The 21977-nt window shown below is 42.3% G+C and overlaps 1 protein-coding gene across 2 annotated transcripts in view; it reads right to left on the reverse strand.

Moving 5' to 3' along the window:
• Positions 1-2629: 2629 nt before the first annotated feature.
• MYLK (myosin light chain kinase) overlaps positions 2630-21977 on the reverse strand; it is a 196544-nt gene continuing 177196 nt past the window's right edge. For both annotated transcript variants that reach the window (XM_041408484.1, XM_041408494.1), the window contains 6 exons: positions 17626-17749; positions 9984-10136; positions 8893-9016; positions 7574-7703; positions 6580-6699; positions 2630-4772 (listed from right to left, as the gene is read on the reverse strand). In XM_041408484.1, the coding sequence (XP_041264418.1) occupies positions 4516-4772; positions 6580-6699; positions 7574-7703; positions 8893-9016; positions 9984-10136; positions 17626-17749 (908 nt within the window). In that variant the 3' untranslated portion in view covers positions 2630-4515. The remainder of the gene's footprint in view (positions 4773-6579; positions 6700-7573; positions 7704-8892; positions 9017-9983; positions 10137-17625; positions 17750-21977) is intronic.

Here is a 21977-nt window from a genome sequence, read left to right on the forward strand (position 1 = left end):
CGCCCGCGACCCTCGCCCCGCGGGGCCGGCCGGGCTCGGCCCGGAGCGGCGGTGCTGCCGTGGGTCACGGGAGGGTTCCCGGCCGGGGATCAGCGACCCGATCGCTCGGTTTTCAGGGCTGGTTCAAAACTCCCCTCTGTAGGGAGAGATCGGTGTGCCGTGTCCCTAGAGACGTTAGCAGCGTTAGTCGGTACGGTTATGTATGGAATATCTCGTTGGTTTTCATCACTTTTATAACGTGGTTCAGAGGAGAGAAGGCTGAGAGGCGAGCTCCATTAATGCACATAAGTGTCTCAAAGGCAGGTGCCAAGAGGATGGTGCCAGGCTTGTCGGTGCTGCCCAGCCACAGGACACGGAGCAATGGCCATAAGCTCACACAAGAAGTGTCACCTCAACGTGAGGAAGGGCTTTACATTGAGGGGGCAGAACACTTGAGCAGGCTGCAAAGTCCTGGAATCTCCCTCGCTGGAGACATTCCAAACCCCCCGGACACGTCCCTGTGTCAGCTGCTCTGGTGACCCTGCCTGGGTAGGGGATTGGACTGGGTGATCTCCAGAGTCTCTTCCCACCCTAATAACGCTGTGATGCTGTGTGAGTGAGAAGTTGTAACTCATTTCCTGCTGAAGCTCCCTACAAGAGCAAAAGCCTGGAAAGCATTACTTTCCCAGCAACAAATATTCGCATCAGGGCAGAGAGAACTGCCTTTCTTAACAGCACAACAGAAGAATTTTTATTTTTTCTCCCCTTCAGAAGTTGTAAACACATCATGGAGTTACTTCTCCACTCCCATAAACGTCTCTTGGTTTATTTCCCATGCATGTCATGGTGCAGTCCCTTTATGAGCAGTGCAGAATAGCATCATAAGCCTCACTCCACATCTCAGAAAATTCTGCTTCCATGTGACTATTTTTGTGGCTTATAAATTCATGTGCATGTCTCTTACAAACAATAGGGCTTGAAATGCAAAGATGATTTATGAGAACTCCCATTTTCAAACAGCTATGTTTTAGTGCAATATTTCAATAAATGTTAAAAAATTTAGAAAAACAATTCATTATTCATGTATGCAAGTAAAAAAAAAAAAAGGTCTCGGTTTGCAAAGTCTGACAGTCACTGCAGAGGAGAGGGGTGTGCAGTCCAGTGTTGTCTTCCTTGTCAGCAAAGGGAAGCAGGGACCCAGCGACTGCATGCCATGCATGCAATTAGCAAAGGTCTCCTCATCAAGCAGAAATGTGCACAGGATGCTTGGGAGGTTGGACAGGATGGTCATTAAATAAATTAAGTTTCTGCAAATCCAGAAACACAAGTAGTGAAAAACAGCAGCCAGCCCCAAATTCTCCACTGTCTCTTGAGAAGACTAAATGTCATACAAAAGAAATACAAGGAGAATTAAATGGTCCACCTTAGGCAGTACCAGTGTCTTGCATAACCTCTGCTATTGGGGTTTCAGCCCTATGACACCCCAAGAGTGGATTTCTGCAAACATTATACAAGGAAGGCAAGGTTTACAGAAAGAGGTAATGCCTTTTATTAAACCACAGCTGGCAAAATGAGACAGGATTTCAAGTACATAAAATATCTTTCTTCAGTGGAAGTAAAATTCTATTCATCAAACAAAGCAAAAAATTCAAGGTCAAATACAGCTTGCAGTCAATTGCTCAGAGCTGAATCAGATGCATGTCACATAATTTTGGAAGTAGAGGTCATTGTTTCCTGCAGACTAGAATGGATGTTAATAGGAAACTAGAGGGAGATGGTAAACTCCTTGGAACATCCTTGGGGCAGTTTACAGCCTGTGGAACACAAAAAGACTAGTGAAGGAGGAGAGGGAAGGGAAGATCTGTGCAGGAACAGCAATTCTGAGTCTGTGGGCTTTGATACCCAGTGCACCCACACCTTGCTGTGCCCACAGAGCAGCCCAGCACAGCCAGACCTTTACCTGTGTGTGCCTCCCTGCAGCAGGGAACCAGCAGTCACTGGACAAAGCCAGCTACATTCATGAGACAGTGGGGCACACCTTGCAAAGGTGGCTGCTCGGAGGGCTGAGGATTTGCTCAAGAAGCACGTTGCTACAAGCAGGATGTTTGCACAATATTTGCTTTAAGGAGAGTCTGCGTGGTCCTGTGTGGTGATACGGGCTGCGTGTTAGCAGAAGTGTGAATAAATCAGCATAAGCAGATTTGTCCTTATCTCTGTCTTTACAGTTTTTAGAAACATTGGTGTAAGTCCATATCTCCATTGAGACTTCCCTGATTTTTTCCCTCTTCCTCCCACAGTCTTTCAGAACTCTCTGTTTGCCCACCATATGGAAATTCCCAACTGTGAAACAAGCCCAGAGTCGCCCTGGTGCCCCATCCACGTTCCCACTGAGGCCTGTGGTGACGCTGGAGACGTGGCAGAGCACGAGGCCAGCAGTGCCAGCCGCAGGCTGTGGCTGGTGGCACTGGGGCAGAGCAGCCTCTGCACAGCACCAGCCGGGCAGGAGAAGGGCAGCAGCACCACAGACATCAGGGGGGCTCCACTGTTGCCACCTCAGGGGTTTGTGTGGCCAACAGCTCTGAGGGGCAGGAGGAGGAGAGGCTTGGCCAAGGTGAACGCGGGGACGCTGCAATAGAGCATACGAGGAGTGTGCTTTGTGGTAGTATTTATTTAGGAACCGTGAGTAACTACAGCCGTAGCGGTCTCATCTTTGCAATTCTGATGGTTTAACAAACAGGGAGAACATTAGCATATTTTTATTAAGGTACAAAATACACCCCGTTGTTGCCTAAAACGTTAAAAAAAAAAAAAAAGTGAGGAAAGCTCTGTATGCTCTAAATCAGATTCAAAATCTTTCTGTATAAGGAGTTGTGGCAATACTGTGTTTAGTATAACAAGAGGTTTTTATCAATCGAAAAGAAAAGACATGCTGGCAATCTGAACTTAGCAACAAAGAGTAAAGCAGTTACAAACCATCGTGTCACCCACATTAGCTGAGCTTTGAATGTAGAAGAGCAAATCATATGAAACACATACACAACTAGGTAATATCAAACAACCTAAGGTTGGTAATGTACACACCTGTATTAAAGTACACTGACTACTTAATGGTGAGGATTTAAGGTAATGTCTTTTTTTTTTTTAAAGAGGTAACCTTTGAAATGCAAATGGTTGCACTTTACACACAAAAAGTGGAAAAGAAAAAGAATCACTTTTGGAATGATACATAGATATAAGACACACTGGTTTTGGATTATGCATAATCACCTTGCAGCCTCTGATATTACCTCTGAACAACAACAAAAAAAAAAATTAAAAAGTGCCAATACTGTGAAAGGAAAGCAAAGTTACTAAGTCTGAGTGTGTTAACCATTTCTGAGAAAAAAATGGGGTTTGGATTTTTTTTTTTTGTTTTGTTTTTCTGCGTTTTTAAAAAACGCAACAGCCTTATTGGTGCAGGTTCAAGACAAAAACAAGACAGTCAAGCTCATAAGGTAGAAATAGGTCCTATATAGGTTAAGATTCTTTGGAAATTGCTAAGAATAGAGGAGTTTGTAATCCAGGCTACTATGTTTTTGGCTACTCGAAAAATCTGTGGGAGTTTCCAGCTTATCATCAGTTGAAATCTGTTTTGCAATTGCCAAATAAATGCAAGTAAAACTTTAACTAACCTGGGATTCCATTCACAGACATGCACAGAGAAATCACTGATTGTGCAATAACCTGTTTTTTCACAGCAGCATATATATGAATCGTAAGTCTTTATCACACTGACCAGAAACACAGAAAATATTCTCAGTCTTTGTGTTTTCAGTCTGTTTCTAAGTAGGCAGCTGCAACTGCACTGAAGTGACAGGCTCCATAAGGGAAAGATGACAAAGTGGGATCAGCTGGCTAAAAGCAAGATCAGGAGTATCTCAGGAAGCCACCTGGATGTTTAATGCTTGCCAGAAATACAAGGGCACTAACAGCTCACTGTCAGAAGCAGTGAAAATGTTTGAAGTTTGGTCTGTGAGACTCTGCTTAAAGGAAACAAGAAATGAACCATGCCAACATACAAATTGCAATGCTGGCTGTGTCAAACCTTCCCTTAGAGAAGATGCAGCCCAGCCTATTCCTCAGGACTGGAGAGATTCACTGCATGTCTGGCCAACAATTCCTTTAAAGTAGATCTCGGGGAGCCAACTTAGCTGCGGTTTTGGCCGAGAAAAGTGATGGCAAAGAGCAATGAGCTCAGTAAATAGACTATTTTTCTTTAAGATGTTCAGAATATAACTTAGTTTCCATACATTTGATTTTAAAAGTAGTCTGGGCAACTTAGTTGATGGCTTGCTTAAAGTCAATCCAATCATGCTAGCAACTTAAAAAGCCTGCTGGTTTGAAGTAATGCCCATACATAAAGCTAACAGGTATCAACTGATCATGCTGAAATAACAACCCCCCAAAGACCTACGTTTCACACAAGGTGCTTTTGATAACTTGGTTTTCTGAGCCTTATAAGGAGAGTCTTTAAATATTTATTTTTTTAGCCTTGTTTCATTCTTCCTCCTCTTCATCTTCTTCTCCTTCTCCCTCTCCTTCTTTTGCCATTGTTTCCACAAGGAGCTCTGCGGTGCACGTGGCTTCCCCAAGGCTGTTAACAGCTTTGCAGGTGTATTTGGCATCATCGTCCCCACATACTTCAGAAATAGTCAAAGAACAGTTCCCTTCCTCGTCGTAATCTATCTGGAAGTGACGGGACTCCTTGACAGGCTGATCATCCTTGAACCACATCACCTCAGGGTCGGGATAGCCTGCAAGAGCAGAGAGAACAGTGACTGCAATAAACGAGCATTAACTCAGCGCTGATTACCTTGTGCTCTAATTCCTGTGTGGGGACGTGCCAATGTGTTGATAGACAAATATTTCATTGACTCCTATGGAAAATAAATGTAGATGATGTGAGGCTCTTTTACTTCACTTCACCTGAAACTATTTTCGATGAATAGCAAAAACTGCACGTGAGCACTGCGGTACTCGCTGGATTCCTCCTTCCAGTCCCTTAGCAGTGCCTGCAGACAGTTTTTGGTGTGCTGTAGCCATCAGCCAGCAGGGAACTCCTGACAGTGCATCTGAGGCTCACGTTACACTGCAGCTTCTCCGGAGACAACAGTTCCCAGCACCGAGATTCAGAATTTCAAGGGTAAACTGGTTTGGGTTTACAATTTAATACCTTTCTCAGGTTGCTTTGCTGTGCTTATTCTGAATCTTCCTCCTCCTAATCTGCTCCTTAAAAGCCAGCCTCTGTCTCATTGCACTCCCCTTTTCTGTACTTGTTAGGGTAAGTGAGGAAGTCTGTGAAAAGCATTTTGATTGTGCATCTCAACTGGAGTTTCAGAGCCTTTTGTGAAGCAAATGGCTCTGCTAAGCCTCGGAGCAGCGCTGTGCAATGCCTGCTGCAGAACAATCCCTTATACAGTACTCTTGGCTGCTGTAACAAATTGAAGGTTTGTGGTCTCAGCCAAGTTCTGGACTGGGAGGGGAGGATAACTCCCAGGGGAGGATAACTCCCCACTGGGCAGAAATAAAGTGCAGGAATCCCTAACACACAGTGAACATCACAGCAAAGTTTGGAACATCAGCCATGGTACATCCATCTGTTTTATTCCATGCAGTACTTGTGCACATACCCCCCACGCTGAGCATCCATCAGTAATAATAATCCATCTCCACTGTGAGATAGGAAACCCAGGCAGAGAAAGATTGGGAGCAGAGAAACAAGGAGAAGGCCGATGAGGCAGTCTCTGATTTCCTCATTTGAAGATTATAAATTAACTTGTACACATGCAGGATGGTACTGACCCTACCCGTTTTGTTTTCACAGCTTTTCTTTCCAAATTTCCATTCACAGCTGAGATACACAAGGCTCAATCTCATTGCAGGAGAAGTTCCAGTGCTCTTGGCCTTTAGACTCTTGGGCTGACCATGCTCACACTCCTTACGTGTCTTCTCATAAACTTATACTTTGCATATTCCAGTCTGAGGTGTCTTTCTTGAACTCATAAGTTAAAAAGCCCCGGACAACAGAACAGTATTTTCTAGATGTGACTTATGTGACCAGCACAAGAATATTATCTTTACTTATGCATATGCAGTTAGGGACTTGTTTGCCTTTAATAAAATGTAGGTATGGCTTAAAGTTATCTTGAGGTGACCTGAAAATGGTCTGTCATTTCAGACAACTGACCTTCCACTAATTCTTGGTGTCTGGCTGGCACTCTCTAAGAGTCTCTATTGGAATTTATGCTTCTACTTTGCATCTTGCTCTTACTATTCCCTTAAAAATCAAATGACAGTTCCCACTTGCTATTCTAAATTAGTGATTCACATGTGAACTCCTGGAGACTTCTGTTCTATGGCAAGTACAGAACAAGCTCCAAATAATTTCTGTTATTGCAACACATTTGTGCTATTTGTGCTATTTCTGCAGATACTGGTAAAGTAAAATGGCACCAACTTGACAATACTACAGAAGTAAAAATTGAAAAAGTAAAACAATTACCCAGTGCAGAAAGTTAACAAGGAAGGAAGGAAAGAAATGGACACGCTTATTCAAAGTACCTTCAATTTTGCAGTCAAATCTAGCAGCACTTCCTTCCACAACTTCCATGTCAAGGATTTTTTTAGTAAAATATGGCTTTACGTGGGGCCTTTCTTCAGCCACTTCTTCAAGGAAAGCATCTGGAGGAGAGCAAAGAGGTAGTAAACAATTTTACAGGGCATGTTCTCAAAAGATGTATTTTAGTTTTTAATAACCAGATGGTAATGAAAGCAGCTTTTATTTCACTTAATTCTGTCAGATTAATGGGACAGCGAGCACATTGGCTGCTTAGCTTTGTGCCAACCTTTTGCAGCTGGAAAACGATTCGGGCCATAAATAGAAAGAAATAGATGTGCAAGGCCACCATGCTACAAATCCTCAGTATTTTTCCCTTGAATTAGTTTCTAACCAAACCTGGACTTTTGCTAGTCAGAGGGATAAGCAAGCTCCACTTGTATCAGGCCCACAGTCTTTGTGGATTTGTCAAAATTGCTTGATTTTCAGCAGTGTCAAACATTTGCACTGCTGAACTGTAACATCTGACTGTTCCACACCAGTAATTCACATTTCATCTGGGGACACACGGGAGTAACGCAGACATTTCCTTAAATGCCCTGTTGAGGAGCATGGCTAATGCAGGGTGTGTGCCATGGTTACAGCAAGTGTTAATACTTCATTGCTTGTTTGCTTGCCTGAGCAGGCAATGCATCACTGTCATCTTTGTATAAACATGCATTCCCAAACCCAGAGAAAGCGCAGCTGACAGATCTGCCTTAATTCTTTGGCTTTAAAAAGAAAAGAGTTTACTGCCTGTACTTATACTGTGACATTTTGAGCAGCAGGACAATATAAGAACAATGAATTTTTGACAAATTTCTTTAAAAAATAGGAAGATAAAAACAGAGAGAGAGAGCGCAGTAATATCCAATTTGATTGGTCTCTAGCAATTTGCTAAAAGTTTTAGCAGGATTGATTCAGAGACAGGTGAAAATATGGGACAGAAAAAATCCTTACCTTCATTCTCTGCTTTGTCTGCATTTATAGGGCTTGTAGGTGAGCTCCCAGAGGCCTTCCTCCCACTCATACCAGAAATCATTGCCATGGACGACAGTCTTCCTATTGCTCGGACAGCATGGCCTGTTTTCTAAGACATAACAGAAAAGGCTTCTGATCAATCCAATCCAACAGGCATGTGATTTTCTGCAACAATCGTGCTTCGGACAAATTATCTGGGATCTCTGCAAACCTCACTGGAATTGGTGGACAAACTGCTTATATATAGCTCAGTTGTTCTAGGAGAGACAGAGCAGGCTGGACTGAATTACCAAATTTAGTTGCAGATATAAACTTCCCCTGATGAACTCATACCTAAATGAATGTCTCTGTTAGCTGTGGATAAAAAGCACTGTGCGAGAGGAGGGCCAGCAGAGAAGCCCTGTCCTGTGTAACTGGAACTGAACTCTGGTGGGGAACGCCTCTCTCCACAGCCTTCTGGGCTGGGCTGAATTTCATCCAACATGGATAACGAGCTGATATGAAATGAATGAGAAAGCATTCCCATCTGCATGATGGGAGCAGACCTCTGACAGGACCCAGGATCAACCACCAGGCTACTAAAATGTGCTCAAACTATGAGGGCAGTAGTACAGACACTTGTATTGCATGAGCTTCAAGAAACGAGTAGAACGTAAGAGGGAATATAAGGTAGATCTACACAAATTAGTATTTCATAGGCTACTCAAAAGGACCCAGGATTTCACACACAACTCCTGTAGCTATCAGCGTGGCACAGGTGGACCTGGTACTCCAGTTCCAGCATTAGGAAAAAAAGGAGATAGGGAGACTGAATATGTTATAGAAACCCAGTCTGACTGAATGCATGGGAAGCTGGGGAGGTTCCAACAAGACAGAACTCTTGGCTTAGAAGAATGAAACTGCCACATACCAAGGTACCTTTGGGGAGGCCAGGCAGGCAAGTTTTACCTGAACTGTTCAGGTTTGTTAAGAGTTACACAATCCTCCAGTTGTCAGTGGCATGGAGAGGGCAGGGAAGGGGGAGAGAACCCCAGAAGAGTAGAAAAAACTATACTTGAGCTCATGCCTTTCAGTAGCCTGAAATGGGATCATCCTGTGTAATCCATGTGCAGCTGTGCACCCTCCTACTGCCCAGCTGCAGGAACCAGACCTTCTGTCCTGCATTCCCACCCTGGCCACGCTGCAGCTTTCACCAGCAGCAGAAACCCCCTGATATGATGTGTTCCCCAGAATCATAAACATTAAAAATAAAGAGATGCATTAGGATATCTAGCCCAATTCCATGTCCTCTTCATTACCTGCCATTTTCTTCTGGCCATATATTTCTTCATCCTATCTTTGGAAAGTTTTTTGGCTTCCATGTTTTTGGTGTCTTTTTGCAGCCAGGGATGCTGAAGACATTGAGTACAATTTAAGCGACTCCTGTTTTTGTATGAAAAGACCAGTCAGTGTTGCCAATAACGAGAGAGGAACCTACCTGCTGTAACATTATTTTCTGCTCTCTTTGCTGGGAGCTGATTTTTCTGTTTCCTAAATTTAGCAACAAAGATCACATGGTTTTGCTTTCCCAGCCAATCTAACTTAAACTCACTTTCACAATTTCTGTAGATCTTTCTGAGAGAAAACTGTGCATTTTTAAGTGTTAATGAAACATTATAAAACAAAGCAGGAAAAGCTGTATATTTTAAGCAAGGAACACATGCAGCAGAGCCACAATGGCAGTGATTCATGCTGCCAGAACCCAGTCCCAGATCTCCTTTCCTTCACTTAGAGATTTCCTCATCCCACCACTTAATAGCCTCCTGAACATCTCACAGAAATGTCCAAATCTCTCGCCTCACTTTGCTCAGGGTGCACATGTAAATAACCCTCTGTTCTCCATCCATCCACTTGCAAACTCATTGGAAGAAGTACGTTTCCTTTCATTGGTTCCTTCAGACACTTCTGCAAACAGGGCTTCCAGTTGATTTTTTTTTTTTCCTTGCCCAATTACTACATTTATACAGAAGCTGCCTGCTCAGAGGTACCACACTTAAAAGCGACACAAGGCAGAACTGCAACCCATTCAGAGCAAGACAGAACGTGTCACGCAGCAATGTGTGTCACGCAAGAGAGGGGTCGGAGTGGCCACACAGAAGCCCCGTGTGCCCCTCGCCCGAGGGGAGGGAAGAGCACAAAGAGCTGGCGACTGAAGCAGAAGCTCCACTCAGCCCCTGCACCCTGCGAGTGAAATAAAGAGCCGCACACGCGGAGCCGGGCGGGCACGCACAGCTCCTTATAAAGCATGGCCAGAGGTGCTGCGGCCGTGGGGAGATCCACGGGGGAAACACGAATGGCAGTCCGGCTAAATGCAAACACAGAAAGCGCAGCAAGGAAATCCAGGCTTTACTTCATGTCTTTCTTCAGCAGATTGCTGATAAAGTCCTTGGCATCGTCAGAGATTTCATCGAAAGCCTCATCATCGAAGTCCCACGTTGCTGAGGTGACATTGGCAAGGGTTTCGTTGTCGTTGTCTCCCATGAAAGGAGAAAGTCCGCTGACCCTGGGGACGGAACAGACACAGACACGGAACAAACCACGTCAATCTGCAAATTACCGGAGGAGCGAGTTAAAATCGCGTGTGACATCTCCCATGCTCTGCAGTTCTTTACAAATAAAAGCTTGCTTTAAAAACTAAATTGAATTTAAAAGGACTCAAAACTAACTACAGATAGTCTTATGGGAAGGAAACTGGAATTTTGCCAGCAAAACTGAAAGGCACATTTTTCTGGTTTCCTTCTCTTTTCCCAAGACATTTTAAAGGAGAATTAGAATTAGGTGAAATTGGAGCAAAGTAGTTTGTTAAATGACTTGGCTAGTTCTGCATAACTAATACTGGATTTTTCACACCAAATTCGGTGGAATATTTTTTCCCCCCTGACATTTCCTCAGAATCACAGAATTGTTAGGGTTGGAAACGACTTCTGGAGCTCATCTACTTTCAGGGTAATTTTCTGCTTTTACTGTCAAACCAAGGGAGTTTTTGTACATTTTATTTAATTTACTCCTGCAGAGAGACCCCCAAGAAGAAAGATGCATAATGAAATAATGAAATCCACAAGGCTATTTTGTAAACAAACCCTCCCTGACTTATACAGACAGTTAAAGCAGTGCTGCATCACTGCAGGCTGTGGAGTTATGCAGATGCATGCACATGTAATTTGGTCTTTATGTTCTCTATCAGTCACGATGATGCATGAAATGGAAATAATGCTCTTCTATAACCTAAGTTGAGCTTCCAAGGCTTTTTATACAATATAAATGATAAATTGCTAGTGATAGGCAATTACAGAACATGATGGTGTCATTTTTGCAGTCGCTTTCTCCAGTCTAGCATTATCCTTTATTACACTGTGCATCTGGATATTTTTGATGCCTGTATATATCACACTTTCAGTAAAAACTTAGAGGTGAAAGGTTGCTTATTCCCTAGAGCTACAAGTTATTCACTTTTCCAGGTCCTCTTGGCATGCAATTTACAGAATAACCTATTCTTCATGAATTTTTACAGACTTTATTTGATTTCTCTGTGCAATTGTGGTAACCAGTACTACTCCGTTCTTTTAAATATAGAAAAATAACTGTAAGTTATTAGGGTTTTGAAAACACTACATGGAAATAATACTATATGAATATCATGGTGCCAGTGAATATCACAGAACAGACTGGTTAAAAAAAGATTGGGGTCAAATAAATTGAGCTATTAGATTAATAATATTAGAATGATCTCCTACAAAGTTATTTTGCTTCTTTTTAGGCTCTTATTACATTCAAAATCTGATTTGTTCCTAAGCATTTCATTTTATAAGCAAAGCAGAAACACACCCTCTTTGAAGTCTCACACAGAGGAGACACTAAATCTTTTACCATTTCTGGAAGTTGTGTGCAGTACAGCAGACTCTAGAATCTTACGTGTGTACTTCAGAAAGTTCTTAGTAATAATACATGAGCTGAAGATAAAAGGTTTGTTTATTCTCAGGCAGAACAAGGTATATCAGAACAGAATGTATTTGCTGTCTTACTTTCCATTATAAGTGGTGCACTCGAATGCAGCAGTGAATCCTGAACGTGTAAGGCGGCATAAACCCATTTATGAATATATAACAGGACAAGTTACCAAAAGCTGAAAGATGAACGTGCCAGAAATGCCTCCACAAAGCCTTTTTACAGGACTGTTCCCTGTGTTTGATGCTTGCTTTACAGGACAGCACTGCAGAGCTGGCACAGCTGCGGGCAGCGCGGGCTCTGCTCTGCCTGCACCCCTGCAGCTCTCATGGCCAGGTAGAGCCGGGAGGCACAGGAATGTCTGTGCTGGAATCACAAAGCATTCCTGCAGGGCCTTAAACCCACCTCCTCTCCAACATATGAACATTTGTTGCTCAGTTCTGACAATGTCAGTGTTCCCCAGCATGTTTTAGCAAGTGAAAAAATCTCGTGCAGAGCACAGTTCTGATTTTAGGTTCCACATACTGACTGCTGGCTTGTCTCATTTTTACCTTGTGGTAAGAACAACAGTCTCAGCCAGGCCAGCAGCTCATACAATGACAGGTCTGTGTAGTATTCCTTTAGCTCACTGTCAGAAGAGGGGATGTGCATTTTCTCTTCATCCAGTTAAGCTTCCAGTTAAGCTCTGTGCCCACACTTGGGCAGCTGGAGCAATAACAATCGTATTTCCCTTCAATACTTGATCGAAGTATGTCAGAGGTGACCTCTGCACAGAATTACCACAAATAGTGCTGTGCAGCTCTTGCACTACATTGGACAAGATTTTGGCCTATTTCCAGAGGTTAAAGTTGCATTAATGAGAGATCATATGCATACTAAAAAACCTGCTTTAGGTACAAGGATGTTGCTTCATGAGGAAACACCACTGTTCCGTGGTGCTGTAAGAGGCAGCACTTGTGCTGCAGAGCTTTTGAAAGGTGAGGAAAAATTAAAGGATGAGTAGGTTAGAGAAGGAAAAAAATTCTTTGGTTGTTTTTTTTTTTTTTTTTTTTTTTTTTTTATTTTAATTTTAGAATTGTACAACAGAATTATCTGAAATTTTGTGGTAGGATTGCTCTGTCCCATGCATTTGCTGAATTACCAGGTGGATCTCAGTTAAGCCTCCACTCATTTTGTCATTTCTGAACACCAATGTAACCGTGCCCATTCAAACATTTCAATGAACCTATTTTTGTATTTCTGAATGTGCTGTTGCAGATTTACAAAGCTAAAATAATTTTCTCTCTACTACACTTTTATACTGTGAATCAGTTGCCTTGTTGTGGAAATACTTCTAAGGAGAACTAGATCCTTGTCTATAGTCAGAAAGCAAAATCCAGCAACTAGTGTAGATTATAGCCAGCAATTTTTATCTCTAGCACAGATTTCACTGACCAAAGTCTTGGTTGTTCATATCTTAATAGCCATTTAAAGTAATAATGGTCCAGCAACTCTTTTGACAGATAATGGAAACAATTTCTTTTTGGAATGCTGAAGTGATAAAGATGAGCTACTGCTCCAGAAAATTAACTCTGAGCTTACACTGCGAAGTTACTCTTAGACAAGCAGCAGGCTGTTTACTGAAAACATTTTTCCAGTTACTTTACCAGGCATCTTCCTGGCATGTTAAGAACCATTTGTTTAGAAAGTCTTTCACAGTTTCCACTTCTAAATAAAGAAGAAATATATTTTATCCTCTAGGAGCTCCTTAACATTTATTGGTCTGTTCTAACAAAGCTCTGAGTGCAGACTTAGAAATGTTACAATGAAAAGGGTCCAATGTGGATGCAAATTTCATTGCCTATGTAGCAAACACCACAGCATTTCAACTGGAAATCTTTGCATTAAGAGTCCCATTAATCCAGGGAAGATGGCTTTGCTGCTTGTCTAAAGGGTCAGACTGTGAGCATTCCTCTGCAAGCAGCGCTCGCGGCTCCAACTGCCTGAGACTGCTGGCACTTCTGATAAACCTGTGCAGGACATGTCAAATAACATGTGATGATGACACCTGCACCCTGGAGATCATGTAGAGAATTAGTTCTTTTCCAAGTGAACTACAGCAAATAGTCTGAGGATACTTTGTCAGGGACACACATCCATGGGACACTTCACCCACAGTGGTCCTGTCTGGAAGAAGCAGACCACTGAGCCCATGTCAAGGAAGACAGCTCATTGCTGAAGCAAGGGTGTTATTGCTGTACTCCTCCTTGTTTCACATGCCCAGTGGATTAATGAGGAACCACAGTTTGCCAGTGCCACTGAACAAATAAAACATTTTCTTTTGAGCGGTGCAGTCTGACATTAAAGCATTCCTAACTTGGTTTAAGGAAAGAACAAGGAGTGCTCTCCCATCTTTAATATAAAGAGGTATAAATTTTTAACATGACATAGAGCTGAGTGTAAGCCTTGCTTTATCCAGGTTCCAAGCCTGAACACCCAAAAGATGAATGATGCTGAAAGATCTTTCAACCAACCCAAACTGCCAAACAAGGGAGGGGGAACAGCACAGTGGATAAAAGGGAAAGGGAATGTTTGAAGAATCAGGGTGTGTGCTGTTAGGATAGTGCTGAAGGGAAAGAGTATGCAGCAAGATCAAATGTGATACTAAAACACAGCCTAAGATAAAGTACATGAAAAAAATGTTAATTGACAGAAATCCACTGTGCTGAAAAGATAAACTCAGCCTGGTACTGATAAAGCAAGGAGAACCATTGGAACGCAAGCAGGGTTTGAATCAGCCACAGACAATTCCTCCCTGAAACTACTTGGATCCTTTGGTGCCAGAAGAAAAAGTGCAACCCACATTCAATGTATGCCCATGCAGTGCTGAAACCTTAGACTGAAAATTGGTTTGAAACAAAAACTAGAAATTGTTTCAGATTACTAAATATTCAAAACAATGACTATCCAAATTGATCATCAGAAAAGAACTAGAAATAGAAAAAACCTGCAAATTCAGCAATGCCCTGAAGAATAAATGGAATAGAAAGAGTTGGAAAGAATTCAGGAGGTTTAACCTTCATTAGATAAAGATTATTATAAATGCAGAAAGAAACACTGAAATAGACATAAATGGAGATGATATACACAAGCTATAATATTTGTGGCCTGTTTTTTCAAAGGCAATAGATCAACTTAAGTATGTGGAACAGTACTGTGATGCAGAACAGGACAGAGTACAAGATAAAAGTGGAAGATAAAAAACATGAGGTGGAGAATACAAACAGAAATTTAAGGAAGAACAAAGACAGATGAAGAGACAGGACTGAATAAGTTATCCAGGAAGATAAAAAGGATTTAATATGTAGTTTAGAAATGTGGAAAGGGAACCTGTGAACTGTAGGATGGAATTAAGTCAGTTTTGCCATAAGGAAGACAGATGCAGTATCCCAGCAGGGAGTGCAATATCTGTACTTACATCTGCATAGCAGAGGGCTGGGGAGAGGTTTTGCTGCAGGGTTTTGGAGGAGTGCTGTCACCCTGCTTCCTACTTAAGATTACATCCCAACCGTTTATTCCTCTGCAGGGAAGACCCTTCACTTAGCACCTCTCTGCTAAAGCCAGTTTGTATTCATTGTTGTGCAGCACGTCATGGAAACACAGTCACTTTATAGGCAGGTGTTATGTCAAGTGATGCTGTTGTGTACTCCCCACTGTTTCCCTTGGGACAGAGGATAGGCACAGCAGCTTTGTGCCATCAGCTGAGCTCTAGCAGAGCTGCCCTTAATCCAGTCTCTCCTCTGCCTGCATGGCCCCAATCCCATGGCAGGGGAGAGGGGATGCACATGCCCAGGTACCAACACAGTGATGGTGTGTGAGACAGACACCAGGTGAGTGTGTCTTGCACTTTAGGCTCGAGATTTGGTAGTTCTGAGCTTACAATCAAAACAGAAAGGCAGAGCTGCAACTAAAGAGAGATGCAGTTCTCATTGACTTTCATTTCCAATCTGTAATGATGATGTGATAGCTCATTTTGGATAATGGCTCATAGTTGTGAGTCTTTGAAAACAGCTGGGCTGTAAGAAAGTTAAGAGATTGTGAACAGTCTGGGGTGGAGAGGTAAAGTCTATGAGAATGATGACTCATGGGTCTTCCCTAAATGCTATTACTTTATTCTTACAGCAAGAAAGACAGAAGTTTATTATCACCGCTAATCATTATTGTGGCAATAGCAATGCATCAAAATAAATATTTTTCATTGTGTTTGGGTAATGCAGATTGTCCCTCATGATGGGTTAAATGATCTTAAATATACCATAGCAAACAAGTAATTTCATAATATATTTCACAGGGCATATCCAATCAGCTGAATGACTGTAACACCACCCAACCCCATCAGCTGAATGGTGTAGCATCCAAATACCCTGCTTGGCACAGAGAAACTGGGAACAAGCAGACTGATCTTTGGCAAGACAGGTCGCCTTTTCCCCACTGTTCCCTTCGCTTTGTCTCGGCCGATGCCGCCGTTCCCCAGCCCTGGCTGCATCCCCCGAGCGCTCGGTGCCAGCCCCGACTCAGACCGGGAGCGGAAACTCGCCGGGGGCGGTGATGAAGGAGCAGGAGCGGCCCCGCAGGACCAGGGGCGGTGATAAAGGAGCAGGAGCGGCCCCGCAGGACCAGGGGCGGTGATAAAGGAGCAGCAGCGGCCCCGCAGGACCAGGGGCGGTGATAAAGGAGCAGGAGCGGCCCCGCAGGACGAGGCGCTCCCCGCTCGGTGCCGGGGCCGGGCGGGCTGCAGGCGGCGCTGCAGCACCGGGCCAGGCCCGCAGCGGGAACCGCGCCGCTCCCGTCCCGGAGCGCCGGCGCTGCTCACCGCCCGCTGCCTGGGTGGGCTGACTGACTGCAGCTACGGAACCTTCCAAAGGAGCCTTCAAGGTCTAGAAAGAAGTGCTTGGGAGTGAATGGAAAAATAGAAGTCTTGTAAATAAAGTGGCAGAGCGAAGTGACCTTGAAGCGTGGAGCACACTTCACATCTGAAATTGGAGATAACAGAAATATTCCGAGTCTTTGCTGGGAGTAGGAGGGAGTTGATGTGGTAGCTTTTGCATAGGCCAAGTAAGGAAATTGTGTTGCTCGGTTTGGGAAAGAGAAGAGCATGAACAAGTGCAGGCTCACGAGAAACGCAGAAGCACAGAAAAACTGAGTAAAGGCGAGGCAAAAAACTGCATTGCCAGGTCAAGGAGAGGGACAGCTGCTAAAGGAGAGTCTTTTAAAAGAACCAGTGCAAAGCTGATCTGCCACTGACTTACTACTGAAGCTGGAACAAGGTCGAAGGAAACCTGCTCCAAACTAAGCTTCTCTTTTCCCTTGTTTATATGGCACCGAATGTGTAAAATCATTGCTGGAAGAAAACCACTTGATGGTCTAGGCATGGAGATACTATTTCCATATATATTTCTCTAGATTCACTGATATTTATAAACATGCTGTATCAAACAATATATAAAAAACAAATCTAATACTCGAATATGTAACCAAGAGCTACAGCCAACCATCCACTAAAGTGTTTCCATGAGCTTAATCCATGCTGCTTATAAAATATATTTATACAGTGGCTTGTGTTGGTAATAAATTAAAACACACTGTGAACAGATATGGAAATGCTGGGATACTTTAGCGGGTCCCACAAGTCCCCAAAATTTCACAAAAGTTTTCTCTCATGGAATAAAATAATGGAAATGAATGGTACATGCTCAAATATTTCTCTTAGCATCTGGAAAGGAAAAATAGTTTGAAGTTAATAATAAAACAGTCACACTGTCTTTTAAAATGAGATGAAGCGCTGCTGGTTTATGATGTAAGAGGTACAACTCCAAATAGCTGAATTTCCAGAACTTCCAGTTCTGCAGTTTACTGATTGCACCCTTCAGAGAACAGCAAAGCTTTATTAAACATGCTGGAGCTGCTAATTAAAACAAAAAAGGCCTGAAAACTTCAGAAGCTGATGAAAATTTTGTATGTTCAGCAACCGTCAGGATTTGTGAATTTAAGAATAGAAAAGTACTCACAAAATGTAGCAGATAACTCCTATACTCCACATATCTGTTTCATATCCAATAGGTTCATAGTTTATAACTTCTGGAGCCACAAACTCAGGTGTCCCAAAGAGAACTTTCAGAGAGCCTGCACTTTCTGTGAAGAATGAAAAAGAAAACCATTAACTGCTGTGTGGAGATTTTTAAAAACCAGTTATTGCCCAGTAACAGGAAAACCAGATTTGCCCTAATATTTGTGATTTTGTTAAAGATCTGTATCAGAAGAAATAAATGATGCCTGAATTGCTGTTTCCTTAGCTGATACATGTCTAGCAATAAGGAATTCTTTATTAAGCATCATGAAACACAAACAGCACTGTATAAGGCACATAGGAAGGTTCCTATTGCAAGGAGCTTCCACAAGACCAAATCTATGAAAAAGGAGAGCCATCAGTACTTAATTCAGATTTGTATGTCCTGAAGTAGAAAAGTGTTTGAGCCTCCATCCCTTTAGCAGTTGCACAAGAGAACTGCAGGACTCCAGTGTCAGAAAGAAACTCCAGTTTTGACCAAATTATTGAACATTTATCAAAGCTTGGGGCTCTGCATGTTGTGGTAAAAAAAAACAGTCATGCTAAAATTGTAACAATAGTAAATAACTATTTCAATCCAACACATTTTCTTCTAGTGTAAACAGGAAAGAAAATCAGTAGTGGGTTGCATGCCTCTTAAATGTGAAGTGAGGCCAGCAGTGAAACAAAAGAAGGAGCAGATGATGTGCACCAGTCAGATCATTACCTCACAGGTAAAACTGGACTTGGGCATGCTGTCAAAACCAGGCTGCCTACAACACACCTGTGGTGAAGGGGAAGCACAAACCACCAGTGCCAGTCACCAGCTGCTCCAAACTCCTGTTCAGCTGGCCTGCAGCACAGGTATTTTAGATTTGCTCTGCTTAAACACTCTGTGGATGCTTTTAAAGTGATCTACAGTGAAGCTGCTGCTTCCAATATGAACTGAAAGAATGAGGTCATGAGACACATGAACTAGCTTGACATTCTTCTTGTGCTGACCCACCAGTATTGCCCTGCTGGAAAATACAGTGCTGGAGGTAAGAGAAGAACCTGTTCATAACCAAGTGCTGCCAGATTATGCTGCCAGTGTGCAAGTGAGTGATGTGTCTACCCTCTAACGTAGTGTGAAACACAAAGTCATTAAGCTAGAAATTCTTAGGCAAATCTAAGCAAGCTCAATTTTATCAGTGCTTGTTCTAAATCTGATGGGAAGAAGAAAAGAAAAAGCAAGGTCGGGAAGAAAACTAAGGAATAGTTTAGGTACTGGTGGAAAAAAAAAACAACAAACCCACAACCCACATCCCAGTAATAGAACTGTATTGTAAAGATATAAAAATGTCAGAATATAAGTTGTGTCTGACTTGAAAGAGGCTTGGATTTAGGTTGAGAAACCCGTGTCCAGTCTGCACGTCTGCCTGAACCATCAGTGTATGCCTTAAGTGAGATTCACTGCATTAGGTTTATCTTTTGTGCAAGAGCAGCAGCCAGATTAGGCACAGTAGAATGTCCTAGTGAGGAACCATTGCTCTCCCAAAGAGATTACCATCTAAACAAAACAGATATGGATGGGAAGGCAAACAGATGTAACACATTCCAGTCCTGCTCCTGTTAAGGTTACCAGGAGTACAGGGATTTGCAGCTCTGCAATCAAGAGAAAAGCTAACCAATCCACAAACTACAGCAAATCAAAGTTTTGAGAAGTCCACGACATATTCTGAATAGAATATTTTTATTTACCAGAATTTAATTTACCAAATTTTGCAATATACATACTAACCCCAGTACAGACTCCACTCCCAAATTTAGCTCCAGTGAAAGCTCTTAAGGCATTTCATGAAATGTAATCAAACACCTGAGCTAGTGCTCTTTTGAGGTACCCAAATCCCCAGCTTACCAAATGAAATCTGAAACATCTATGGGTTAATAGCTTGCCTAATGATTGAACACAGTGCTTGAGGCAACTTTGGAGCACAACCACAACAATTCACTTGCAGTTGTGCCAGTTTCCTATTTTAAATGCTGTGACACCCTTTTATTGCTCTGTTCAGGTATGGTTATAGTAAATTATTTGCAGAAACCTCATTTTCACACGTTTTCCCTGCTCTCACCATTTTTAGAGACAGCAACAGAGAGAAGAATGCCTGGAGCAGCTGCAGAAAATTACCCAGATCCTTCCATGCAAATTCACCAGCATCAAGACCCTCCTGCTCTCTGACTATCCTTTAAAAAGCACATTGAAAAAGTATTCCACAATATCCCTATAGTCACATAACCAGACTTTTCTTACTCTAAAACATATGATACTTTTTCTAACATGGCATCTAAAAAAACTTAGCCTGAAAGAAGGGCAATGTGTTCTCCACAGTGGCAATGAGGAGTGAGAGATCACCTTCCTTTTTGAAGTGCCAACAAGAAGCCTAAAATTCCATTTTCCCATCTGCCTTAATTTTAAAGTCAACACTTACATTTTTTTTTCAAACTGTCCTTAAAAGAAATTACTGAATTTTATCACAATGAACCTATTTTCCAAAAGCTTCATCACGATCATCTAAATCTCAGGCTCAGATTTTCACATCCAAGTTTGGAGGCTTTTATGTGCACTGTGTAAACTACCATGAGCAGCTGTGTATGCAAAAGGCTGATGTATAAAATATGCTGCCCACAGGTCAGAGAAATGTGGGGTTTTTTTTGAAAACATGGCATTTGAGTGCAAGCATACAGTGTGAAACAATTGACACAGCATTTTCTGTGTATAAAAGAAAAAAGAAAGGAAAAGAGTAAGACCTTTCTATGCAGTAATATGTCAAGTCTTTACCCAGTTGTTTACAAGCTTAGTACACAAGTAAGATCTGTGTTTGGATATCCCTTAGTTCAGATAGAAAGCTGACAAGCTAGCTGGAAACTGTTGCTGACACTGTATATAATCAACTGATTAAAAAATATATCTTTACAGTACTCAAAAACCATTCTCTTTCTCCTCAAGAGGTTTATCTTAAACAATTTTCTACATGTGTTCCTCAGCACACCAAAAAAGGTCAGGAAAATATCCCACTGCAGCTTTGGTATTTCCTGACAGTGCAAGGGAACTAATTAGCTGCAGGAGATGACTGCAGAAGGAACTGATCCTAATATCTTTAAAGCTGATCAAAACACTGAATATTTAGAGGCACTAGCTTGTACTAGTTACAAAAAGTTAAATCTCCGAAGTTGAAGTGCAGAATCAGCCACTGCTCCCTTCAGTAATCCCTTGGCTGAGCAGTTTCTGAGTCAGGGTCAGGTCTGTAGGGTGAGGGCTCCAATCCCACATCTGTCAATGTCAAAGTGAATTTGACAGCCAATTTCAAAGTCACCAAGCTTGAAGGAACACAAGGAGGAGGAATGTGCCCTCAGTGCACCACGTAAGACAACTGGCAAGAAGCAGGCATTAGTGAAGTGGTTTTAGCTATTTTTGTAAGTAAATGAAACAGTAAAAGTTGCTTTCTGCCCTTGGAACTGAAATGTTACAATTCTTTTTTGCAATTAAAACAGTGCTTATGCTTGCTGAGCATGGAATGGAAAGGACCTTTCTCTTCCTAGGGAATTCCACCCACGGTGGAGTTACCCAGAATGGCAGGCTGATGAATAGCAAATACCTACAATGGAACCTGGCAAGAATTAGCAGCATATTAAGCCAAATGAATGTACAGTACTGAAAAATCAGAATCAGCATTAGTGCCCACAGCTGTCATCCTTTTACATTTAGAGAAGTTCTCTGGAGTTTAGAGATTTCCTACCTGTGGCATGACTGGAGCAGCTCACAAGCTGCTGTCAGCCATGCCTGCACTGTGATGCCACAAGATAACAGAAAAGTGGGAAAGCTGGTGGATGTGAACAGGCTGCTGAAAACAGGATCTTCTATTTGCTAAATGTGGGTTTAACTATGGTCTGAAGTTAAAAAGGTACCTGAAGAAGTTTCTATAAAAAGGCCATTCCATGTTTACTTTATATCTCTTGTTGATGAAATCCACTCAGTGCAGCAGTAAATGTAGTTTTCAGGCTGACAGCTGGAACACCATGGGCTGAAATCTTTCCCACACCACTCACACAAAAATACCATCCCTGGAACTTAGTTAACAGTTAGGAAACAGTTCTTCTGTTTCCTGAACAAGAACTAAATCAGTTCATGTTCCCAGAACATCTACTGACTCTATATTGGTGAAGGAACAGAAATGGCAGTGATCTCCTTTTTTAATAAGATAAACATCTTAGTATCCATGAAACCAAGACTTATTTAATACACTTTTGGAGCAGAACATCATCTAAAATTCTCCC

The sequence above is a fragment of the Onychostruthus taczanowskii genome, unplaced genomic scaffold, assembly GCF_017590055.1.
Source record: "Onychostruthus taczanowskii isolate IOZ18803 unplaced genomic scaffold, ASM1759005v1 scaffold10, whole genome shotgun sequence".
In the NCBI taxonomy this organism is placed as follows: domain Eukaryota; kingdom Metazoa; phylum Chordata; class Aves; order Passeriformes; family Passeridae; genus Onychostruthus; species Onychostruthus taczanowskii.